The sequence below is a fragment of the Pyrgilauda ruficollis genome, unplaced genomic scaffold, assembly GCF_017590135.1.
Source record: "Pyrgilauda ruficollis isolate IOZ18807 unplaced genomic scaffold, ASM1759013v1 scaffold10, whole genome shotgun sequence".
In the NCBI taxonomy this organism is placed as follows: Eukaryota; Metazoa; Chordata; class Aves; order Passeriformes; family Passeridae; genus Pyrgilauda; species Pyrgilauda ruficollis.
In genome coordinates, this window is record NW_024508101.1 from 4,883,830 (window position 1) to 4,906,119 (window position 22,290).

Consider the following 22,290-nt stretch of genomic DNA (forward strand, 5'->3'; position numbering starts at 1 on the left):
GGTTAATGCAGTGATACCTCAGGGTGCCTCACCACAGCCTCTCTGTGATCTCAGGAAGAAAAGAGAAATAAAACTGCTGCCTTTTGCCTCGGATTGCACTGTAGATGGCACTGTGAAACTAAGGTTTTGGTAACAAAGATGTGTTTTACAGCACCTTGCAGACATTAATTGCAGTGTAATGTGGTTTTCTTTCTAGGTCCCCAAAGTGAAGGAAAAATTCTGAGATGCAGAAAGGCTTATTTGCTGCTGCAAATGGGAATCTGGAATAACTATGAAAAACACACTGAAATAATTGTGTTTGACTGGAACAAAATTCTTGCAAAGTCCCCAAGGTAAGAGCACTTTTTATCTTTCAAATGACACTGAAGATTCTCTGTTCTGGTTAGCAACAATATCCAGTTGAATCCAATAGAGAATGAAGGCTTGACATTTCTGAAAGCAGCAGCCCACTGACGCTGAAGGGCTTGGCACCCCTTGCTGCATCTGTCTGCCAAATTTCATTTTTTCTCTGCCTTTTCAGAGATCCTCTTGTATTTCTTTACATTAGCAGGCTGAAAACTTGTGTCCTGTCTACCTGCAAGGCAGACTAAAGCCTGCAGATGTGTCCCTTGGATGGTACTGGATGCTTTTAGCATCCTTTCAGTTTGGATGTGACCAAGTGGATGCTTTGTGGTGATACACTTATGCCTGGAATTTAATGTCCTTACACAGGGCTGAGGTTACCCTGTTAACCTGATGAGCCCAGGTTTCACATTCCTCGTTTAATGACTCAAAAGAGTCAAGCTCAGCTGGGGAAAACTTTTGAAAATAGGTCAGTACAAGACTATTTCCATGGAGACCAGTTTTGCTGCTGCAAAATGGTGGGAACACCTGGGTCCACTAAAGTGCTGAAAGAGCAGCTGTTGAGCACATGATGCATGATCTGGGACCTGTCCATCATCACACCTGCCCCTTCCACCAAATCCCACCAGAAATGGCATGTCCAGAATGCCTGAGCTGGGGTATTTAATTCCACAGGAAAGCTGGAGGAACGTTTGTGCCTTCATGGTGATTCACCAGAGTGACACCAGAGCTGGGGTGATGCTTGGATCAGATCTGAGTGTTTGCATTTACAGCAGCAGAAAGATGGGATTGGAAGCTGAGCAGATGATGGCATCCTATTCATGAGCTCTAACCTGTGTGTTTCTCATGGAGAAGCCAAGAAAACTAAGGTTAAATTCAGCTCTCTCCTAAAAAAAAATGATAAAAAACAAGTTCAGTCACCTAGGAAAGATTGAGATGACCAAAATCAGAAATGGTACAGTGATTTTAGAACTTACCAGGCAGTTTTCTTAGGCTAATACTGGACTAACAGCAATAGTGACATTTAAGCTGGTTTCACAGTGACTCAATCCCATTAGCTGCAGTGACATTATGGGTTCAGCTGCATGCAAGAGGTGAATTTGGTTCAGCTGCTCTGAATTAACCTGGGAGAGCTCCAGAAGAGGGTACTTAGAGGGTGGGTGAGGAGCAGTGATGTCTTTATCTCTGGGCCTGGTTCATGCTCAGCTGTGAAAGGCCAGCAGGGTGTTTGTTCCTGCATTCAGGGTGGAAACAGATTGGGCTCAAAACAGAGCATCTTCTTAAAGCCAGAAAAGGTACCCTCTTGCCAAATCAGTGCTTAAAGCGTGGCTTCTTTACATATTATTTTCATTCTCTGAAATCTGTAGACATGGTGAGATTTTTTTTTTTTTTTTTTGCAATATTTATGTAATTAAAAAAAAAAAAAGTAGGCTGAAGGTGCTGGGGTTTTCACTAATGCATTTCTTTGTACAGTGTAAACAAGAATTTGTTGCTAAAATATATTTACATGTAGCAGGCTTCTGGTCTTTTAAATTTTGTTATTAATAAGCACATTTTTTATTTGTTTGGGATTTATCAACATTTGCAATTAGAGAAAAAATATTGTTCTGCAAAGTCTGAAAAGGGAAATTGTGTGAGCAATTTTGAGTGAGAAACCATGGCCTCTGTTTTGGTTTCATTGGTAGATGTTTATAAAATTTAAACAGTGTCCAAGTGTGTCACCTGGTTGTGACAGTAGAGTTGTTTCAGGCATGTGTTTCTTGGGATTTCTTTTTTAAATTTGTCTCTTCAGCACTTGAACATTGGATTAGCTGAATAGTCTTAGGTATTTTGAAGATATACAGATAATTTTGCTTTAGAAAATTCTTGGAAGGCTCAGAGCTGGACTCTGCAGAGGGAAAGCAGTTCCCAAAGGACCTTCTGGTGCAAATAAACTTGTGGTAGGCTTGCCCAAATCCCTGCGTGCTGATTAACTGCAGACTAATGTCACTGCCATGAAAACAGAATTTGATTCAATTTATGCAAATCTATAAATTGCCTTTAATTAATTTGATGTATTCCTGCTTGCAGAATTTGCTGAAATTGTGGAACACAGGGTTCAAGTTCATAATGCCCATTTATGTATCCTGCAAGCAATAAATCATCATAACCAAGTTTAAAAAGATGATTAGATTCTCTTTCTATATGATGAATGGCATAACATAAGCTATTGAGGGATTTAATTCTAGATATGTGCAGAAAAATTATGGAGGATTTGGGATTTTATTTCTAAGAATAACACAAATAGGAGTAACAACATCTTCTTTCGAGCAAATGTTTTCTGAAATGCAGTTTTCAACACACTGGCAGAGAAGTGAGTCCTTGCATGTTTGGCTGAGGTGCTGTTTCATGAATGTTTTACCCTCAGTAAACCAGGTGATCTCCAGGAAATCTCCCAAATATTGTGTGTTTGGGAGACCCAGCCGAGTCCTGTGCAAGGCTACAGGGGAGTTGGTAGCTTTAGTAAATATGTCCTGAAAAGTGTTAAGTAAAAATGACATTTTTTTTCTGTCACTGGGGGAGGTGCAGTTTAAAAATAATAGCAACAACTCATGAATATGTATATTTAAATTTAAATGTGGCTGGATCTTGATAAAAGACAAAAGAACCCATCCCTTCTCTCAGATTCATAGAATGGTATTGCACTCATAATGTGTTATTGTAAACACGTGTTTGTGGGTAATGTGATGTGTGATAGACATTGCTTCTAATTATAAAGTGTCCTTAACAAAGAATTGATCCCATCCAAGTAATGAATCTGTTTTTATGAGTGTTGCCTTGCAATAACCCACATCAGTTATTCTTCAGCTTTCCCTTCCCCACATTGTTTTCGTTACTCCCTACTTGCGTTGTTCTTTCACTCAACTGCTTCCTTTTCTGCCTCCAGGATGAGATTCTGTGCCAAATCAATGCTTCTGTCTGACTGGCTCTTTCTGCTCTATGTGTTAATGGTCTGCTGTAAATTGTTGTCCGCCTCTAGTCACCATCCCCGGGGGCACACAGGTAGGAGCTTTTAAACTCATTATGTGCTACTGAGACCAATTAATACCACTTGCAGCATGTGAGAGCCCACTTTCTAGCAATGGATAATTGATGAGGCTGTTGACAGTATGTTATAATCAGTGCAATAGGTTAAAAATACACCACCAACAAGGAAAAAAACAAAAAGAGTTATTGTACATTTTCATGGCTTTTCTCTAGTTATTTATGTACTGAAGCTTGCCAGGAGGTTTTTGGAGCGACTTCATGACTGCTAGGTCTTTGGCATTTGTTTGTGTCATTTTGCTTTATCCTTATCCAAAAGCATTCTGAGATGTATCTTTATCTTCACCCTCTTAATCCTGTTGTTATCAACTGACTTTACAGCGGTGGTGGGCAATAAATCGAAGCCCTCAGACTCATGTTAGCCAGTTCTTTCACTGACTGACACAAATTCTGACCTGTGCTTAGATCAGCCTCTGATACTCTCCTCCTTTTCCTAACTGGCATAATGAGAAAACAAAGACCTTGCATTTAAGGGGAAGTACTATTGTAGTAGGGAAATATCTACCAGGCATGATGTGTTATCATTATTATAAATGTCAGAAAAACTCAGAACGAGCTGGATTGACTTCCAGACTGGATTTTTGTAGCAACATCTCTGTTAGGATCATGCAGACATCGGCTTGAAAGCAGAAAGAGATGAAGATGTACCAGTGCTAATGTGAAGGTATCTGTGCAAGTCCTAAATAAAATGGGATAGCTGTGCTAAGACTGTGCCACCTTTGATCCCACTAGAGAGAGAGATGAGGTAACAAAATACCCTTGTCAGTGCTGCTTTTCAGGAGAGGACAAAAAGTCTGCCTGCAAACCCCACAATGGGTCTGTTCTCAGCACCACAGTCAGCAGCATGCTGTCTTGGGGACTTCTGCAAGTGTTGCTCTCTGTGATGTGCCCCTAAATCAGGTGTTACTCCTCAAATCCATATGCAATGTTCTTAGCTCTGAGCCAGACTCTTGTGGGTCCAGGTCTAATGTTAGCATCCACTCCCCTCAGGGCTGGGAAGTGAGGATGCATTTGGTAGAGGCTCCATCCTCCATAAGAGACAAACTATTGATCTCTTTCCTGGCTGCTTCCAGTGGTTGTCTAGGTGGGAGCTGAGGGCTCCTCCCGTGCTCACCAAAATACCTCCAGAACTGGCAAGCAGGACTGACTGACCTGCACGTAGCTGCTGTGTCTCTGAGAGCTACAAAACCTCCTCCTTGCCTTCCCCCATCACCAACTCTGCTTTCCCTGGCTGTGCAGCACTTGTGTTTGTTGTAAAACACAGCCACACTTTGCTGCTCTGGGAATTAGTTTGATGCTCTGGGAATTAGTTGCATCCCTTCCACGAGGAAGGAGGTCTGTGCACAGTCCCAAGTTAATAGCAGAGCATTGCAGAGCTGACTCTGCAGACAAACCTGGAGAAGAGCAGCTTTTGTCATCTGGGGTGTGGTCTTGTCAGAAGAAATGTTATTTTTGTCCTTTCAAGATGCACTTTGCCTGTGTACCTAAGGGAAATACCCGTAGTAAGGCAGCAGTGATCTTGTCTTGTGAGTTTGTATGATGAACACAGTATATTCTGTAAATCATGACCATATTTTTTACATAAAATTCCAGAATGATTGAGAGCATACCTTAAATTGACACACGGAATTCCTTCCACCCTGTCAAAGAGGTACCACAACCACAGTCAAGTGTCTTGACTTTGAGTATGTGCTGTGATTTCTCTGGTGAGCTAAAAGAAGGTTCTGCTCCTCATCAATAGCTTGGTCCAACTATGGACTTGGTTCAATAGCTTGGACCAAGCTATTTTCAAATGACACCCTTGAAGCTGGAGACTTCATGTACTTTTTTTAGACTGTGGTGCCCCCTTCTTCCCCAAATGTGAGTTTCCCTCCTTTGTACACTGAAGTGAGCCCCATCCCACTTTGATTCCATGTGGTAGATTGTCACCATGCTGTTTTCTGAAAAATCCCTTTGCCAGGATTCCTTCTCCTGGGAAGTTGAGAAGCCTCAGCATCTGTTTTTGCTGCTTTGGAATGTGGTCTGGAGAATATTTATCCAACATGTGAATTGTTTTAATTTAATGACCAATCATAGTCCAGCTGTTTTGAGGTTCTGAGCAGTCAAGGGTTTTTATTATGCATTCTTCTGAAGCCTTCTGATGTATCCTTCTCTTTCTTTAGTTTTAGTATAGTATTCTTTTAATATTATTATTATAGTTTTAGTATAGTATTCTTTTAATATAATATCAGGAGATAATAAATCAGCCTTCTGAGAACATGGAGTCAGATTCATCTCTTCCCTTGTCCTGGAGACCCTCACAAACACCCCAGTAGATGAAGCAGTGATCCCATTTTTGATTCTCCAGCTCCCTACATCTGACTCTTGGCACCACAGAGGGTTTAGGGGTCTGTCCTCAAGGGGCCTGCATTTCCCAGCCTCATCTTATCTTTGCTGCCTGACACAACACATAGATTGACCTTCTAATGGAAAATCAAATCTCTGATGGAATCTATTATGTGAGCAAGGTGCTGCCTTGTTCATCAGGAAAACAAATAATTCAGAGCTTTTAGCAGAGCCTGTTTTGTGGAAAGCAAATAATTAGCCTCATTTATTTCATACAAATTAGCATGTTCTTGGATAGCAATTGAGACAAAATTTTTTGCAGTCAATAGGCAGCATTCCCATTTTTCAAAGTAGAATGTCCTGAAGCACATTAGAGGGATGAATCCAAGCTTTGGGTTCAGCAAAGGCTTTGTCCTTTAGGTCCAGCAGCTGCCATCTGACAGGTACCTGCTGAGGTGGGAGGCAGTACCTGCTGCCCAGCCTGGGATGCTTTGAGAGGAGCTGGTTTTTAAGGGCAGGTTGCGTCTGCTCCTGACAATCAGTGTGTTTCAAATGATTTACTTGACATCATCAGCACCTTTAAATAAATGTGTGCTTGCTACAGCCAAGAAACTTTATTAACTAAGAGCAGACAAGAGAATTTAAGATGAAAAGTGGGAATTGACTTCTTCTTTTCAAAATACTGCCATTTTAAAGGAGCCTAGTCTGGGAAAAGACAATTATTGACCTAGGTGATGCTAGATGGTGCCTGAAAAAAAGACATTTGTCAGCTGTCTGCCCTATTCAGGCAGGGACAGAGCCTGGATCTTATGGACCAACCTGCCCCTGAAAAGTGGGAGAGAATGGCATTGAGAAATCCCTTTGACAATGGAGGCCTCTTCCCTGTAATGAAGTGTAAGACAGACCTGGTTCTTTCTTTTGCTCTGTGAAATATTAATCACAAATATCCCCTGAAATACCTGTCAGAGGAGAGGTGTTCAATCCTGCCTTGCTTTGGAGCAGTTTGGATTTGAATCCAGCTTGGAGACTGCAGTCTGTTTTTCATTGGAGCAGTGATTGCCCTGACTGACCGAGGCAAAAGGCAGAGGAGGAAATTTCCTTCTCATTACCATTAGATCATTAAAGATGCTGCTTGTGCAGATTATTTTAGCAGCCTCCTTGTACATCTATGTGGAGAAGAAACATGAGAATGTTCATCTGACTTTGTTGCTGTGAATGCCCTTCTCAAGAGTTTCCCTTTTGCCCTGACAATAACTAAGGGAAGCATAAGCACCAATTTATTTTTTTTTTTTAATGGGCAGTATTTCAGGCTCTTGAGTGCCTAACACCAATACAATGATCAATTCCATGCTGTGCTGGATGGAACAACATACATTTAGTACCAGAAAAGCTTTGTTTCCACCTCACTGCTCAAAGTCACAAATGAAGAAGCATTGAAAAGTCATTTTGTCAGGTCAGCTCGTGTGGGGGCTGGCCCTGCAGCCCTGAGCTGGCACAGCCAGCTGAGCAGTTTCTGCCATGAATTACTGGTGCAGCCTGGCTTTTTTGAGGCTGTTTTGTGTGATGGTGCTCACCTACAATGCTTCCAGCTTCGCTGAGGGATCTAAATTTTTGGGCAGAATGTTCCACATCAACTGCAGTTTTTCACAGCTTTAAGGATTTCTTTTCTCTACTTTCAGGTCTTTATGGACAGACTCTGCTCCCACTGGAGTCAGAGGAAAAATTCCTTACTTACATGGCTCCAGGATTTAATCTCCTTAAAGGAGAGCTGAAAAATGAAGCTTTATATTAAAAGTATTGCTGCTTTTAAGAAAACAGGGAAAACCCGTGCTGCTTGTTCTCCCTTTATTTTGGGGTTGGAGCATCATTTTTCCTGGCAGCGTTGTTGGGCAGCCATGAGATGGATTCCTGTTTCCACCAGAGGGCCCTGCAAGGCTGTGGAAGAGGCTCCAGCACTCAACCACCATTGGCTTCCTCCTGATTTAAATCCCAACTCTGCATTTTGCTAACTAGAATTATGGGTCCTTTGTATTTCCACGGGTCAGGCATGGTTATTGCACAATAAGCTTTAGCCCTTTGTTCTATTTAACTCCGTTTATGTCTTAATGTTTTATTCAGTGTGCTATTTATGTGGTTTATTACCCAGCTTCTAAATACAGGGTAGCTACAATATACAACCCTGACTGTAATCTCTTCAAGTAATAAGGTAGGGAAGGCAATTCACTTGAGAAATAGGTTCCCTTTAAGACAAAAAGGAGCAGAATTCTGTGTGAAGTTTGCTGGTGCACTTATTTTTGTGGAGAAAAAAGTATAGTAAATATCTATTTTCCTTTTTAATTTTTTTCCTTAAATAACAATGAGAGCTTTGATGTTTATGACAGACTTTGAAAATGATTTCAAATTAGATGCATAGCCATGTTACCAGTAAGTAACAATTCAGTGTTGATTTACTCTTGTATAGGGTAAAGTGTAGCTTCTGGTGTCATTTTCCAAGAATGCACACTTTAACTGTGTGGAATGGGATTTCATATGAAAAGATTTGTGTATTCCTAGGAGCTGATGGGTGGGAGGGGGAGAATTACAGACAAACTTTTAAATGTGCATGTTTGTGTTTCAAAAGTGGGAGGGAAATTCTGTAATAAAAAGGAGAGAGTCTCATTTAATACAGATGGTCAAGCCCAGTGAGTCAAACTGTCAAGCAGGAGGCTGATACCAAGCTCTTTCCTGCAGCATCAAAGTAACCTTATTTTAAAGCCAGAGAGGAAAGCTTGTGAAAATATTGTCTTTATTTTATTCATTTTACATTGACACCATAATTTTTTTTTTTTTTTTTTTTTTACATGGCTGCCACCTGCTATAAATTATAATCTTTATATCCCATTGACCAAAATTCTAACCAGGAAAGCTTTCTTTACTCTCTTTTCTTTTAAATCTACTTCTCCCAAACTTAGATCTGATAACATAAAAAAAATATTACATTGCAAATGGATTGTCTTGTGCTAGTGTGAGACAGAAATGGCTGGATAAGTGTAAATCCACAAATAGAATGGAAGATATCTTGTCCTTGGTGTTCGCTTGAGTGAAGTGATGCAACAAAAAGCTCTGTTCTGGGTTTCCATGGAGGTCAGCGTGCTGAGTCCTTGGGAGGATGGATGCCAGAGTGATGAAGGCAAGAGATTGAGATGAAAAGGACTTGCTCTGAGTAGTTCCTTGCTCTGAAATGATTAAAAGACCTGCCTGAGATGAAGTCCTGACCCCACTGAAGTGGGAGTTTGATTCTTCTGTGATTTAGTTTCCAGCCCACTCCGGATATGTCTCAGCAGAAAAGTTAAACTTCATAGTTATGATTTTATTAGAGCTAAATCCAGTCACTCACAGAATTCACCACTGGCAAATCACTGCCATTTTTGAAGGATGGAAACTGTTTCAGGGTCTGTCCTTGTATTGATCCCCAGTCTGTGCTCACTGGCTGGGCTGCACTGCCACAGCCTCCCAGTGACATTGATTGTGACAGCAGGGCAGAGCCTGCCCCAGAATTAAAGTCCCATTTCAATGTAATTGTGAGGCCTTTCATCCCAATGGGTGGCTGCCCAGGCTTGAATTAATGCCCATGGAAGTGGCTAGCAGTTTCTGGTGATTTAGACTGTTTTTGTCTGTGCTATGAAGGGTGGTTCAGAGGCAGCCAAGGGAGGGCTGACTCTCCATGGTGCCTTTCATTTGCCCACCTGGCTGTGGGTGGGTACAGAATATTCACCTTGTATTTAAGAGCAGGAAATCTGTTGTCATCCTTGGCTTGTAGCATCAAGCATGCCCAGCCTGTGCCTGCCCCACTCACACCCCAAGGAGTGCCCAGCTCTGCTCTCGTGCCAAGCACGTTGCTCTCCCCTCCAGAGAGTTGCCCCTCAGCTTTAACTTTGAAAGTCTCTGGTGTTGATGTGCCTGGTTTCAAGGACATCTTTGAGCAAGCACTTCTTGGAAACCAGAAAACATTTAATTAATAATGGAAGAACCTGGAGATGGATTTTTTTTTTTTTACTAACATTTAAGTGTTTTGTTGGCAGAGCACCTCGGGATTGCTGCTGGTAGCCCTTTGCTGCAGCTGTTTTTCAGTGTTTGGCAGCATTCTTGCATTCCTTCAGGAGAGTGACAACTGATAGCAGACAATGGATTCTAAATCAGGAGATTAAAGATGTCTTGTAGGCTTCAGCAGGGTAATCTCTCCTCATCACATTGGAGATGGAAGCTACACCTGACATTCATTATCTTCCAGGGTGGCAATCTTTAACAATACCTCCAGAAATGTCAGAAGTTATGACTGGAAAATTCTAGGATCAACAGTCCTGTTGCTTAGTGTTTGGCCTGCCTTTATTTATTTATTTTCTTCCTTTATTTCCACCTATTTTTTCTCCTTATGGATATCATCCATATGCCTTGCAGTCTGTGAATGGTCACTAGTTTTCTGATTTATGTTGCTATTTTGAGAAATAATGACCAGGAAAATGACAAGAGGCAAGATTTCTCTTAGCTTTGTTTCCTGCTTGCATCCTGTACCATTTCCTTCAAGCAGCATCTTAAGATGCAGTGAACATTTTGGAATAAACAGATTTCTTTTGATGTCATTTTTTTTTTTTTTTTTTGCACAAACTGTCACAAATTAGCTGGGGTGGAATGGCAGGCTCTGTGTTTAGCAGACCTGGGATGTGTTAACAGCTGTTTGTAGGGTGTTGTATCATGTTGGCTGGTTTTGCCTGATAGCAAAAAAAAAAATTGTGATTGTAAAGCAAAAATCGAAATGTACCAAGGTGTACATTTCCTAAATGAACCCAACTTTTGGGTTCATTTTATTTTCAGATTGGGCGTAAAACCTTAACGTATCTTTTATGCTGTGTATATCCCATCTTCTACAGCTCCGTTTCTTCTCCCAGATTTCCTTCTGCATAACAGAAAATAAGGCTGATAGGGAGCAGACACTGACCTTCCTTGTTCGTGGTGTCCCTGCATTGTCTCTGAAAGGGACATGAAATCTCTCCTGACTTGCCATGTTGAGGAGATCCCTTTTCAGAGGAGATCAAACAGGAAGACCTTAAGACTGTGTGTCAGCACTGACACTTGTTACTAAACTTTCTTAGTTTTGTCTTTAGAAAACATAATTTATTGAAAATATTAAAATCAAGTCAGAATATAACTTGAGAAAAGAGCGTATGATGTCAGTTGGCTTAACTCACCCCAGCAACACGAGTGTCTGGCATGAATTGTGGCTGTGCTGATGATTTCTGCCCAGTGAGTCCTTTCAGCAGATGCTGGTATTCTTCCTAGAAAAAATAAATCAAAACCAAAAAAAAAAAAACCCAACCAAAATGAAGTCAACTGAAATTTCTCATCTAAAAGAGTTTGAAAGAAAGAGGTCCTTGCTGTTCTCTGCAGGCACTCTATTAGAGTCAGTACTGTTGTGTCACTGAGGAAAAAAATGTAGCTGATAATTTTATTTTCAGTGTTTCTAAATGCATATTGTTAAAAGAGTCTGGTTGCTCTGCAAGGATTGTCACTTGCTTGGCTGGGTGTCCAACTCTGTTGTCTGTTTTTAGGAATGGCTGCTGACAATTGAGTTTAATAATTTACCTGCATAGAGTTAATTTTTCAGCCTTTGTTCCTCTTCCAAGGTTTCAGAAATATGGAGACAACATAATGGGTTTTATTATCAGATCTATGTTCAATGTTGTTTGAATTATATGGAAAAAAGCAATAGTTTGATATTTCATTCAGAAATACTGTGACAGATGGGCTATTTTTCTCCCCCTACCACACAATATTTTTAATATTTTATTTGGAGATACAAAAGACCTCGCAACTTTGTGTTGACATTCTTTAGAAATTGACTAAAATTGCTGCCCTCAGCAAAATGCAATTTACTGCAAGGGATGCCACAGTCCCCAAACAAGGAGCCAAGATAATTAGTCTGCAACTGACAAATAAGTCTGCTATGCTAATTTAATGAAACATCCTCTTATCAGACTGCATCACATGATGGTTTGTGCCAAGCTAGAGAGAAAAGAGAGTTTATTCTGAAAACATGTCCTCTTCTGGGGCAACAAATCTAATCCAGCAGTGACTTGAAAGAATTTTCCTGACCCTTCCCTGGAATCAAGGGATTTGGATTGACTGAATTCTGGATCAAACCCAAAACCTGAGTAGGGTTTTTTTGCAAAATAATTTCCATTTCTCTTTTGGCTGTAGCCAGGACAGCATCAAAGCAGGATTAAAAAGAGCTTTGGCTGCAGCAGGAGCAGTTTATCAGGGAATAAAGGTGATTCAGCATTTCCTCTGTATTGTCTCTCCAAAAAAGAGAAGGGTCTTTGCCCCAAATTCTGCAGCCTGAATAAACAGAGATCTCTCCTGTGGCAGCCAAACCAAAGCAATGTAAGGTGTTTGTCAGCAGCAGGAACTGCTTTACAAGGGAAGTGTGGTCATTCCCATTTAAGAGATGGGGCATGAAACCCTCGTGTGCATGGTGAGCACTTCATGTCTTGGAGCCAGCAGATCTCAGGTGCAGAACAGAGCCAGGGGCAGGTTTAGATTATCCTGCCTGAGACTTGGTGGCTGGGCTGTGATTTATGCAAACAACACACTTAAATGCCAAACACCATCACTGCACTGTGCTGGCCAGAACAGGTACCCCCTGTCAGAGCTGGAAAGTGACTGGGGAGCTCCTTCCCAAACTTATTTCCAGCGTTTCTCAGTCCAGAGTCTGTTAGCTCAGTTGGTCAAAAGGCACTGCAAAGAAAGGACATTTATTCTTATTTATTAGGTTTTGCTCACTATATTTTTTTGGTGAAATACGACATGACCTTTCAGTCTGAGATCTGTTAGGTGATAAATATTATTAGCAGGGTCACTCCTTGACCAGGGGAAATCTGCCTGTTGTGCAATGATGAATTCAGTCAGGGGGACAAGCTGTGGAAAGATGTCTGGTTTGTGGCAGCCTCAGCAGATGGTTGTACTGAGTGAATATTGCTAATTGCCACTGCTCTTATATTAGCATGGTGATTAGGAACTGGTTTGCTACTTGGCTGTGGGAGTGTGGAGAGAAGAAATGGGGTCCTTGTGTTTCAGGTGAGGAGGTGAGAGCACGGGTGCTGTGTACCCACTGGCTGACCCTCGTTTCATGCAGAGTGAAGCACAGGTGGCACCAAGGTACCTGGAGCTGAGGGGCAGCATGTGCTGGCCTCCAGCAGAGAAGGGATCAGTGGTGTTATAAATAAAGCATTCAACAAAGTAATTCTGAATATAAAAAGAAATTGGTATGAAAATCACAAGGATAAACACCGTGCTTCAGTAAGAGTGAGTGTAAAAATGGCATCCAATTGCAAAGTGCTCTCTGGGGCAATGAGAGTTACTTAGTCTTTTTTGCATAAATCTGGTGATTTAAGCTATCTGCTTTGTGAAAGGGCTGCATGAGAGAGTGAACAGGATGCGAGTCTTCAAGGAAGAAGGAAGGCAGAAATCCCTTTCACTGGAGACAGGATCTCATGATGTCATTGAGCACTTGATAGGCCAATTAAAATTCAAAAATCACATTTAAATTTCTGAATGCTGAAACGAGAGGGAGATAAATAGGTCTGCACTAATGATTACATAACCTCTTGGCTAGAATCAAATAATATAATGTACATTTTCAGTTAAGCCTGCGGTCCTGTATCCTAATAAGCGCTAAAGTTTAAAATGCATTTGAGAAGTAACATGGTAGAAAGGTGCAAAGCTGAATTTATTCTTCATGTTAGGTGCTGTGCAAGTCTTGTTTGTAGGGGTGTGTGTATTATCAGGGCTTTAATGCTCCAGTTAACTTGTTTAACAGGTGAATGGATTTATTGTGTTTTGGTGTAGAGGCAAATCAAGGATAGCTCTTTACTGACAGAACACAACTATCCTAAATGAGTCCTCCTGAAATTAATCACTGGGAGTGTCCTGGGCTGGTTGTCTCGCTCAGACAGAGCTGAACTGAACACAAGGCAGTAAATCAAAGCAGATACCCTTGCAGATTCTCTGTGAAAGCTGACTTGGTGCCTGGTGCAATGTACAGTCTGTAATCACAGGGCAGCCCTGGCTTTTGCCTGTGACTCCAGTAGAGTGATTTTTACAGCACTCAGGACTTTCTGGAGAGTGGAGGAGCTCTGCCTGTGCCCCTGCTTTTCTGGCAGGTTGACTGTACAGGGAGGACAACATGTCAGGCTTTCAAATGGTTACAAAAACCCCAAGATAATCAAACCAGATGAAATGTGGATGATGATTCTCCCATTCTGCCAGTGGTGTAGTTGAATATCAGGTACTGGTTTATCAGTCACCGTTCACCTGTTTCCTCCCATACACCAAAAAACAAGCATCATCCCATTCTTTGTTGGCTGCTACCCCACTGCCACTCTTTGGGAGAATTCTGTGTAGTGGGATTTAAAGATGAGTTAAATTAAAAGTGGACAAATGATCATTTCATGTTTCTTGTAGCAATTTTACAGGAAATATGAAGGTCTGAAAAATACAGAGACTGACACTTGTTTCTCTGTCTCAGCAGCATCTGAGTCCCACAGAGCAGAGCACTGATTGTGCAGCTAAGCTGCTGGGGAAAGCTCTGTCTTTTCCTCGTTCCTGGTCCCATGTCAGCCAACTTTCCCCCTGCTTCCTTCCCATTCTCCTTGATTTGGAGGAGTTTGTGCCATTGATGTCTTTCTGTAGTCTCCTATTAGCATCAGAAATTTATCTTCTTCATAAATTGCCCTGTAGACGGTACCCTGACAATTTGTGTTGGCTTTAAATTGTTGTCACTGTCTCTGCTTCATCATCCACAAGTAATGATGTTGATAATGAAAATGTTATGCTATCATTTACAAATTCTTAGCCCGTCTGTTATCTTTGAGGAGATAAGTAGATAGCAGAATATCAAAGTCTCATTTTGCTCTAGACGTATTCTGAGCTCCAAAGTACTGAAACAAGGCAGATACAGGCTTTTAAAGCTAGATTTTACAAGATATTTAGATACCTATCACAGCAGATTAACAGCCCGTAGGATTTTTCAAGAGAGTTTATACAAGGTATGTGCTGAACATCCATTTTAAATGCAGTGAAATTCTAGGTCTGAAGACTTGGAATTTGTGCTGGTATAACGTAGATAAGATCCTGTTTGTTACAAAGCTCTGTGTCACCACTCCTCTCTCAGCTCCAGCATCTTAAACACCTCAAGAGCTGCAGGGTCGAAGTGGATCGAGTCCGTGGAGTGATTTCTCAGGCAGCACCAGGAGTGGTCCAGGCAGGAGGTGCCTCTTTGTTCCCCTTTGTGCAGAAGGATCAGACTCTTACAAAGGCTTCTCATTCACTCCTGCTTTATTTTATTTCTCTGCAAACCTTGGCCTTGCTGGGCATTGCCAGGAGGTGCAGCAGGAGCATCCCTGTGCCCGTGGCTCGTTCTCCATCCTCTGCTCGGTCCCTGTGTTAGGGCTCAGGAACACATAATCACAGAATGATTATGTGCTGGTGCTTTTATTGAAGAGCTGTGGTTGTCAGGGGTACAGACCCAAATCTGACTCCACATGGGTTCAGGATGAACACATTTTTATACCCTCATCATTATATAACGACATATTAATTTTTAAACTTATATTGTTCTATTGTATACATTGATTTCATCCAAACATGGATATTTGTAATTTCCATCGAACTCCCCAAATATAGTTTTTCATTATTCTTGTTACAATTGAACAATAATTATATCCAATTACCAAACAATCATCATTTAACAATCATATCATTTATCATAGAACAATCATATCGTTTATCACAGCCATTAAACGATTACATAGGTGCAGTTTCGCATGATCCAGTAAAGCCTAACATTTTCCCAGGCCCAACCTTTCTTTCCATCTCCCCTGAATACCCCATGATTTTAGGAACATTTTATCCCTGTGCTGTCACCTGTGCTGAGCCCCGCTGGATGGCAGCAGCGCGACAGCCACAGGCTCTCCCAGATTTCCATGGCATTTTCTCCCTGCTTCACCTTTTATTTGCCTCTGCGTGTCCAGGAGAGGCACAGCCCGGTGTTTATCTTGCTCAGTGTCCAAGCACGCGTGTTGCTGGTCCAGGTTTTCCAGGAGCAGGGGCCAGGTCCGGCAGTGACACGGGGACGTGTCCCTGGTGTGGTCACACTGCAGCCAGGACCAGCCCAGCCTGCTCCTGCTCAGGCAGATCTGGACCTGGGAAGAGACATGAAATTAAGCCTGAATATTTCCTTTCCAAGATTTATTAGGCTGTATCAACAGCAATTAAAACAGGCAGGTATTTGGTGCCTGATAGCGCTGACAAATAATTTAATTTTGCGCTGCTTAAAAAATGATCCTCATCTTAGCAGGTGTTGTAATTAGGTTTGACCTTAAGCAGCCCCACATTCCTCATGTTGGTATCCTCATGTTGGCAGCAGGATCTGAATGTTGGAGTCTATTTATAATGTAAATTATGTTTCTTAAAATTTGTAACAACATCTTATAGAGCATCAAGATGTTTAGCATTTATGTTATAAAGGTACATAATAACTAAATGTTTCATAACCAGATGTCATGATTTTATGCTGAGTGCTTGGACCTGCAATACTTTATGTGTGCTAGTATTTAAACAAGATCCAGCTCAGCTCCAAGGATAACAATCTGTTGGGATGAAAGTGTGGGCAGTTCATCTCAGTGTCACTGCTGCTATTTGTGTGTGGACTGTGTACAGTGGGAGGAAAATATCTTGCTGTCAGCTACAGTATTTACTAATTAGCCAAGAGCAATTTAAAGAAATGTATTGACTCTCAACGTTTATTTGCAGGAGACCAGATGTTCAAAACTAAAAAGCTCTGTTTTGTTGATTGAAGTTTGGGCTCTACCTAGGTATCCAAAATGTGGCTATCATTTGAATTTGAATTTTTGTGGGACTTTCTCATATTGAAAAGAGACTCTTGACTGTACAAATCTTTATTTTAGATCACATCTGCTTTCTTTGGAGGTGGTTCTAGGTTTAAAAGAAAATATTTGTTTTTACTAAGGTATGAATATGGCATTAAGTGGTTGCAATAAGGATAGTGCTGTTTGTTGCCAGCAGGAAATATGAGATCAGAACAGACTATTTCCCCAGAACAGCAGTGCTATAAATGCTGAATTATTAACAGTAAATCCACAGTATTTCCTTTTGGATATGTAGAAGAGACTTAATCCCAGCCACAGGTCTTTATGATGGTTTTAGGCAAGAACATGGAGACAATGAAGTGAGGAAAATTGCTATATGGAAAAAAAAATGCAAGCTTGGAGCTGGTACAGATATATGACCTCTGTTTTAGCCCTTAATCTTGGAATGAAACAAGATTTTGGCAACTTGTTCACCTCCTTCAGAACTTGCTTGCAGATACAGTGACACAAAACTGTTTCAAACTTATCGACACCAGCACTGGCTGAATGCATTATCTGATGCTGCACTATGGAAATTGGGGCTGTTTGATTTACATGCCTCTCCCAGCTGCTGGATTTATCTGGTTGGAAAGGAAAAATTGCTTTGAAGGAGAATTTTTTTAAAAGTAAAGAGATCCCTAAGTTTTGTGTTAATTGTGCCATCCAGGGAAGATATTTCATTAGCATTATTAATCCAGGTCTGTGATGGCCCTGTGGGAGTGTGCTGTGCATGCTCCAGGTGACAGAAGATGGAATATCCGTGGAGAGGACAGAACAGCTCTAGCTGGAAGACACATAAAATAATCCATATGAAACTGGGGAGTTTTAGGGAACTTTGGAAGTTTTAAGGGCTGCACTGCTTAGAAGTGCACTGGGATTTGGTCCTGTACATTCATTATGCAATGACACAGTTTAATCAAGAGATGATTTATGCACCTGTAGCAGTGGTATGGACAGGCTGCTGTGAAGTTCATCCTGGTGCTGGTGTCTTGTTCCAAGTGCTGGGATTGGCTGTAGGTGATAAGATCAATACTTTGTTTCTGTCCTAAGCAAATTATTTATTCTCTTTAGTTCCATTTCACTTTGCTCTTGTTTATTATGATATTTGTCAATCCAACAGTCCAGCATGTTCTGAATTAATTATGAAATGCTTCAGAGTAAATGGACCTGGGGCTGCTGCAGAGAACAGGAGATTGCTGTGGTTTGCTGAGTTTAGTGAGACTCTGTATTTCACAATGCTTCCCTAAAGGGCAACCATGTGTGCACCTTGAATTTCAAACACTTCTTAACCCTGAAGGACTCAAAGTTCTAAAGTAGCAGGAGAGATGATATTTTACATTCCTCCACCTGTCACTGACTCCCCAGTAATTTTTGAGAGTGCTGGGCCAGCAGAGGTGGTGTCAGTGCAGACTGTGACCCAAACACTGGGGTCCCTCCCTCCCAGCACAGCCTGGGCTGTTCCCAGGTGTCAGTGTCCAGCTCACACTTAGATTTTGATTATTAGATATCATCCTTTGAGATATCATCTGTTAGATATCATCAGCAAATGCTGAACAGGAAAGGTCACTGTTTTCAGTGCTCCCTTAAGACTCTTCTGAAAATCCCACCTGAAAAGTCTCTTATTTTTCACATTTGTTACACAAACAATGTCATTCCTCATCCTCAAATGACAGGGAAACACCAATAGTAGCTCACCTTTAATTTCTTTAGTGTTGTTTTGTGTTCAGTGACAAAGTTATAAAATATGTTTAGCAGGATGCCATAAATAACTGCAAGCTGAGAACAGAATAATGATGGAAAGCAACTAGTTAGCCAGATCATATAACTGCAGTGCTTTGTACTGCCAGGAAGGACTTACACCAGGCTGCTTGCAGAGTTGCTGTTTTGAACCTTCTTGAAACCGGGAAGGTGTGTAATTTGAGAACTTTTATGGATTTCTTTATATAAAAGTTCCAAGAAGCCTTGCCCCCTGTGACCTAATTATGTCACCTGCATGCTGCACAACTTTGTGCTCAAGCAGACTGCCACGGGCATGTGAGCTTTGTACTGAAATTTTTTGTAAAATTGAACTTCATCTTTTCTTCCCCCCTCTCCCACTACAAGCTGCTTGACTTTAACATTTTACCTTGGGTTGGATGCTCCACTGTTTTTTTTTTTTTCCTTGGTGTTTTTCTTATGTTTTTGTTGTGTGTGTTTTGGTGTTTTTTTTGTTTGTTTTGTGTTCTTTTTTTTGTTTCCCCCCCCCCCCCCCCCCCCCAAAAGGCCAAGGATGCAATGATATGACTAATTTGTATTTTTAATCTGTACCTTGTAATTAGAGCTAGGAGGGGCTGGAGGGAGATGCCAAATGAGTAAGAGCTTTTCCTCTAAAAGCTCTCCAGGCACATAACCGAGTTTTGGGAGAGCTTTAAAGGAAAGCACTAATGAAATTCCTGCAGAAAAGGAAAAATAAGCCAACAAAATGAAGACTTAACATGCTATTTTTATTCAGAGCTGGGGTTAAAAAAGACTCTGGTACCCCCTGGGTTCACTCTCAGATAAAACATTTTAATCACTAATTATTATTTTCTTTTTGTGTGGATGAGTTTCTGCCCCATTGATTTCCCCAGTACTGAGATTTTTAGGTGATTGAAGATGATGTTGATGTTACTTGGAGGATTGGCATCATTTTACCTCAGCTTTGTTTGAAAACCAGGCTGTTATTACTGGGAGATCAGTAATTTTCATGAAGTTTTGTTTTTCTAGAGGGCAAAACTCCAAAGCACAAGCCCCAACTTATTTAAATCTTGGAAATTGAATAGCTGTGGAAATTGCGAATGTTTAAAAATGCCACACCTTTCACTCAAGCAGAGCAATGAATTAGAAACAAAACAGAGTCCTGGTTATAACCTCCAGGAAGGTGCTGGTGGTGAGAAAGGTGAAACTGAAATAGGTGCTTCCCATCCTTTTGGGCAAGGTTCTGCAGTTTTAAGCCAGTAGATCTCCAATGGTAGAGCAGCACAGGGCTTTGTGCATGGATCTGCTGATGGGATTGCTCTAGCACAGAGGATTCTTTGTTTCTAGGAAACACATGCAAAATTTTCATTCCACGTTCCCTTCTGAGTGCATGTGACTCCATTAGCACAGTGAACCCCAATGCCTTCCTGCTGCCACTGATCCTCTAAGGGTCCCCTGACTTCTGCTCTCTGTGGCTTTTCTCCTTAGTCTGTCACAACCTTTATTTAAAAATACCAGTGTATAGAATCGAAATGGTGGCTGTGAACATTTCTCTGAAGCAGAGGCATTGCAGAGCTAAGCCATGTTGCTCATTGGCACGTTATCCTGTGCATGAGATTGAGGATTTTGTATTCTGTGTACAAGAAGGAGCATAAGCCTCAGCTTGTGCTGGCATTCCCAAGGACAAATGAAAACAAATGTTGAACAAGATTTCTTTTGATAAAGAAGATACCCAGTTAAAATGAAACTCAAGCCTTTTACTTATGCAAGACTAGCTTTTAGTCTGTCTGAAGAAGAGATATCCAGGTGAATACACTGGGTCTTATCTGGCACTGCTTAAAACTGGATTATTCCCTCCCTTCCCTGGTGGGGGCCATGGATAGTTGCCTTTCCCTCATCTCCTTATTTTTGTATGCAAAGCTGGTTTTCTCTCCCTAATATTTAGCACCTATCCTCTGTCACTTGAGTTTTCCAGGCTGGTTTGGGTTATTTCTTTGTGTTCTGTGGTTTAGTGAAGGCAGCTTTCTCTCCTGTCAGAGCTGGAGGACCAGGCTGAAGATCCAAGTGAAGTATCATCCATAGTCTGAAGAAAGAGAAGGACCATTAGCTATCAGGATTTGGGAATTGAAGAGTAAATGATGGGGATATTTAAGTTTCTAAAACTGAATTTTGGAATCGAGCAATATCCCCCATCATCCATGGTATTCTCAGCTATACCTCTAACTTCAGTTTATTAGTTTTCCAAGTGATGTAAATAAAACTAATGGGCCTGACATTGTTTATGGGCTGTGTCTCTGTGCAGGCACAGCCCTGGTGCAAACACTCCCATCCTGGTGTTAGCAGGCAGCTGTAAACCTCTATTCCTTATGGCTCCCTTGTAGCTCTGTGCCCTGATGCAGCTCAGCATGCAGATTTTTGAGTAAGGAGAAGCAATAGTTTTCAACATAAACAAGTCCACTGGGTCACATTAACCTCCTTCAGTCTCTGTGTTAAATAATTAAAATAAACTAGGTAATGTTTAACTATACGTATTTAGAAGCTTTCTGGAGGAGCTTATTAGTTCAATATTCTAGCACAGTGTCTTAAACCTTCCTGAGCTCCAGGATCCCTTATTAAATATTTAGTGCATATTGCTGAAAAAGTCAAGATTTGCTTTATTTCTTAGAAGAAATGTCTATTTTAAAAACTCACTCAGTCTTTAAAACACTGGCCATCTATAAATACTACTTTTCTCAAGTTGTCATTTCTTGCCAGCAAGGGGTATTTTTTATTTGTAGCAATCTTAATAGCACCCCAAGAATTAATACTTGCAGGAGGCTCTGCAGTGCATCCTTGCTGTATTCTGTGGAACCACCTCAAATACCTTTTTAAGCAATTCATTTGACAGCAGCTCCTCTGGATAGAAAGAAGATGTGTGTCAGCTGCTGACTGTGCTTAGGAGACATCAATATTTCTCCTCTTCTGCTTCTAAAACTGTCAAAATGAAATTAGTTAATTGGTAGGTACTTTAGTGTAGTTGCTGTGGGATAGTAATTATTGGTGACAAGAGCTGCTGGATGTGCACTAATACAGTACAGCAAAACCTAAAATTTGGAAATGTAAGGCATTATCCTGCACTGCTATTATGACTAGTCATTTTGCCACAGTCTGACTTGCTAGAGATTCAAACCTTCAAGTTCAAGGACTTCTTGCCAGGAGAGAGAAGGTTTTGCTTTGTGCAGAGCGGAGTTTTATAAGAATTGCCACATAGCTAAGCAACAGCAGCTTAGTGGATTAAAATAGCATCAGTGATATCTCCAGTCTCTGGGGTAATGAGTTCTAAGCGAGGCAAAGACCTCCAGGAAAGGATTTTGTTTCTGTGGAGTCTCTATCAGATGTTAGTGAATAATAAACAAATAACAAATTGTTTCACTGAGTCCATTCTCATTTGGGCTAATTGCCTGTCTGGGTTCAGTACTTCTGAAGACAAGACACAAACCATGTTGCATTTACCTTTTCACCCAGGCCTGATTGCTTACTGGAAGCAGCACAGGCCCTGTGTTTTCTCCCTGCCTCTAGCCAGAAATGGTCACCCCCTGCTCCAGGATTGTCCCTCAGTACTTTAATTCATCACTTTCCATGTTGTTGTGTGGTCTGAGGTGTCAGCTGAGAGAAAAGGGTCCCTGCTCAGCCCCCATGAAAGCAGCACCTTCCAGTGTGAAGGTATCTGAGGAAACCATTTACAGAATCCTGCAAACAAAGCTGCCTTCCACTTCTAACAGACTCCCCATAAATGGTCTGTGTGCCATAAAACATAAACTACCAATAATCCACCCCTGTACAGATGCTTAAAACGACTCAGAAGCTGACAAAGGCTAATGTG

General features: G+C 41.2%; 1 protein-coding gene across 1 annotated transcript in view; it reads left to right on the forward strand.

The window, feature by feature from the left end:
* Window positions 1-209: 209 nt before the first annotated feature.
* The window catches only part of TAFA4 (TAFA chemokine like family member 4), a 40,468-nt gene continuing 18,387 nt past the window's right edge, over window positions 210-22,290 (forward strand). Inside the window, exons 1-2 of the mRNA XM_041462154.1 lie at window positions 210-332; window positions 3,269-3,384. Of these exons, the coding sequence (XP_041318088.1) occupies window positions 253-332; window positions 3,269-3,384 (196 nt within the window). The 5' untranslated portion in view covers window positions 210-252. The remainder of the gene's footprint in view (window positions 333-3,268; window positions 3,385-22,290) is intronic.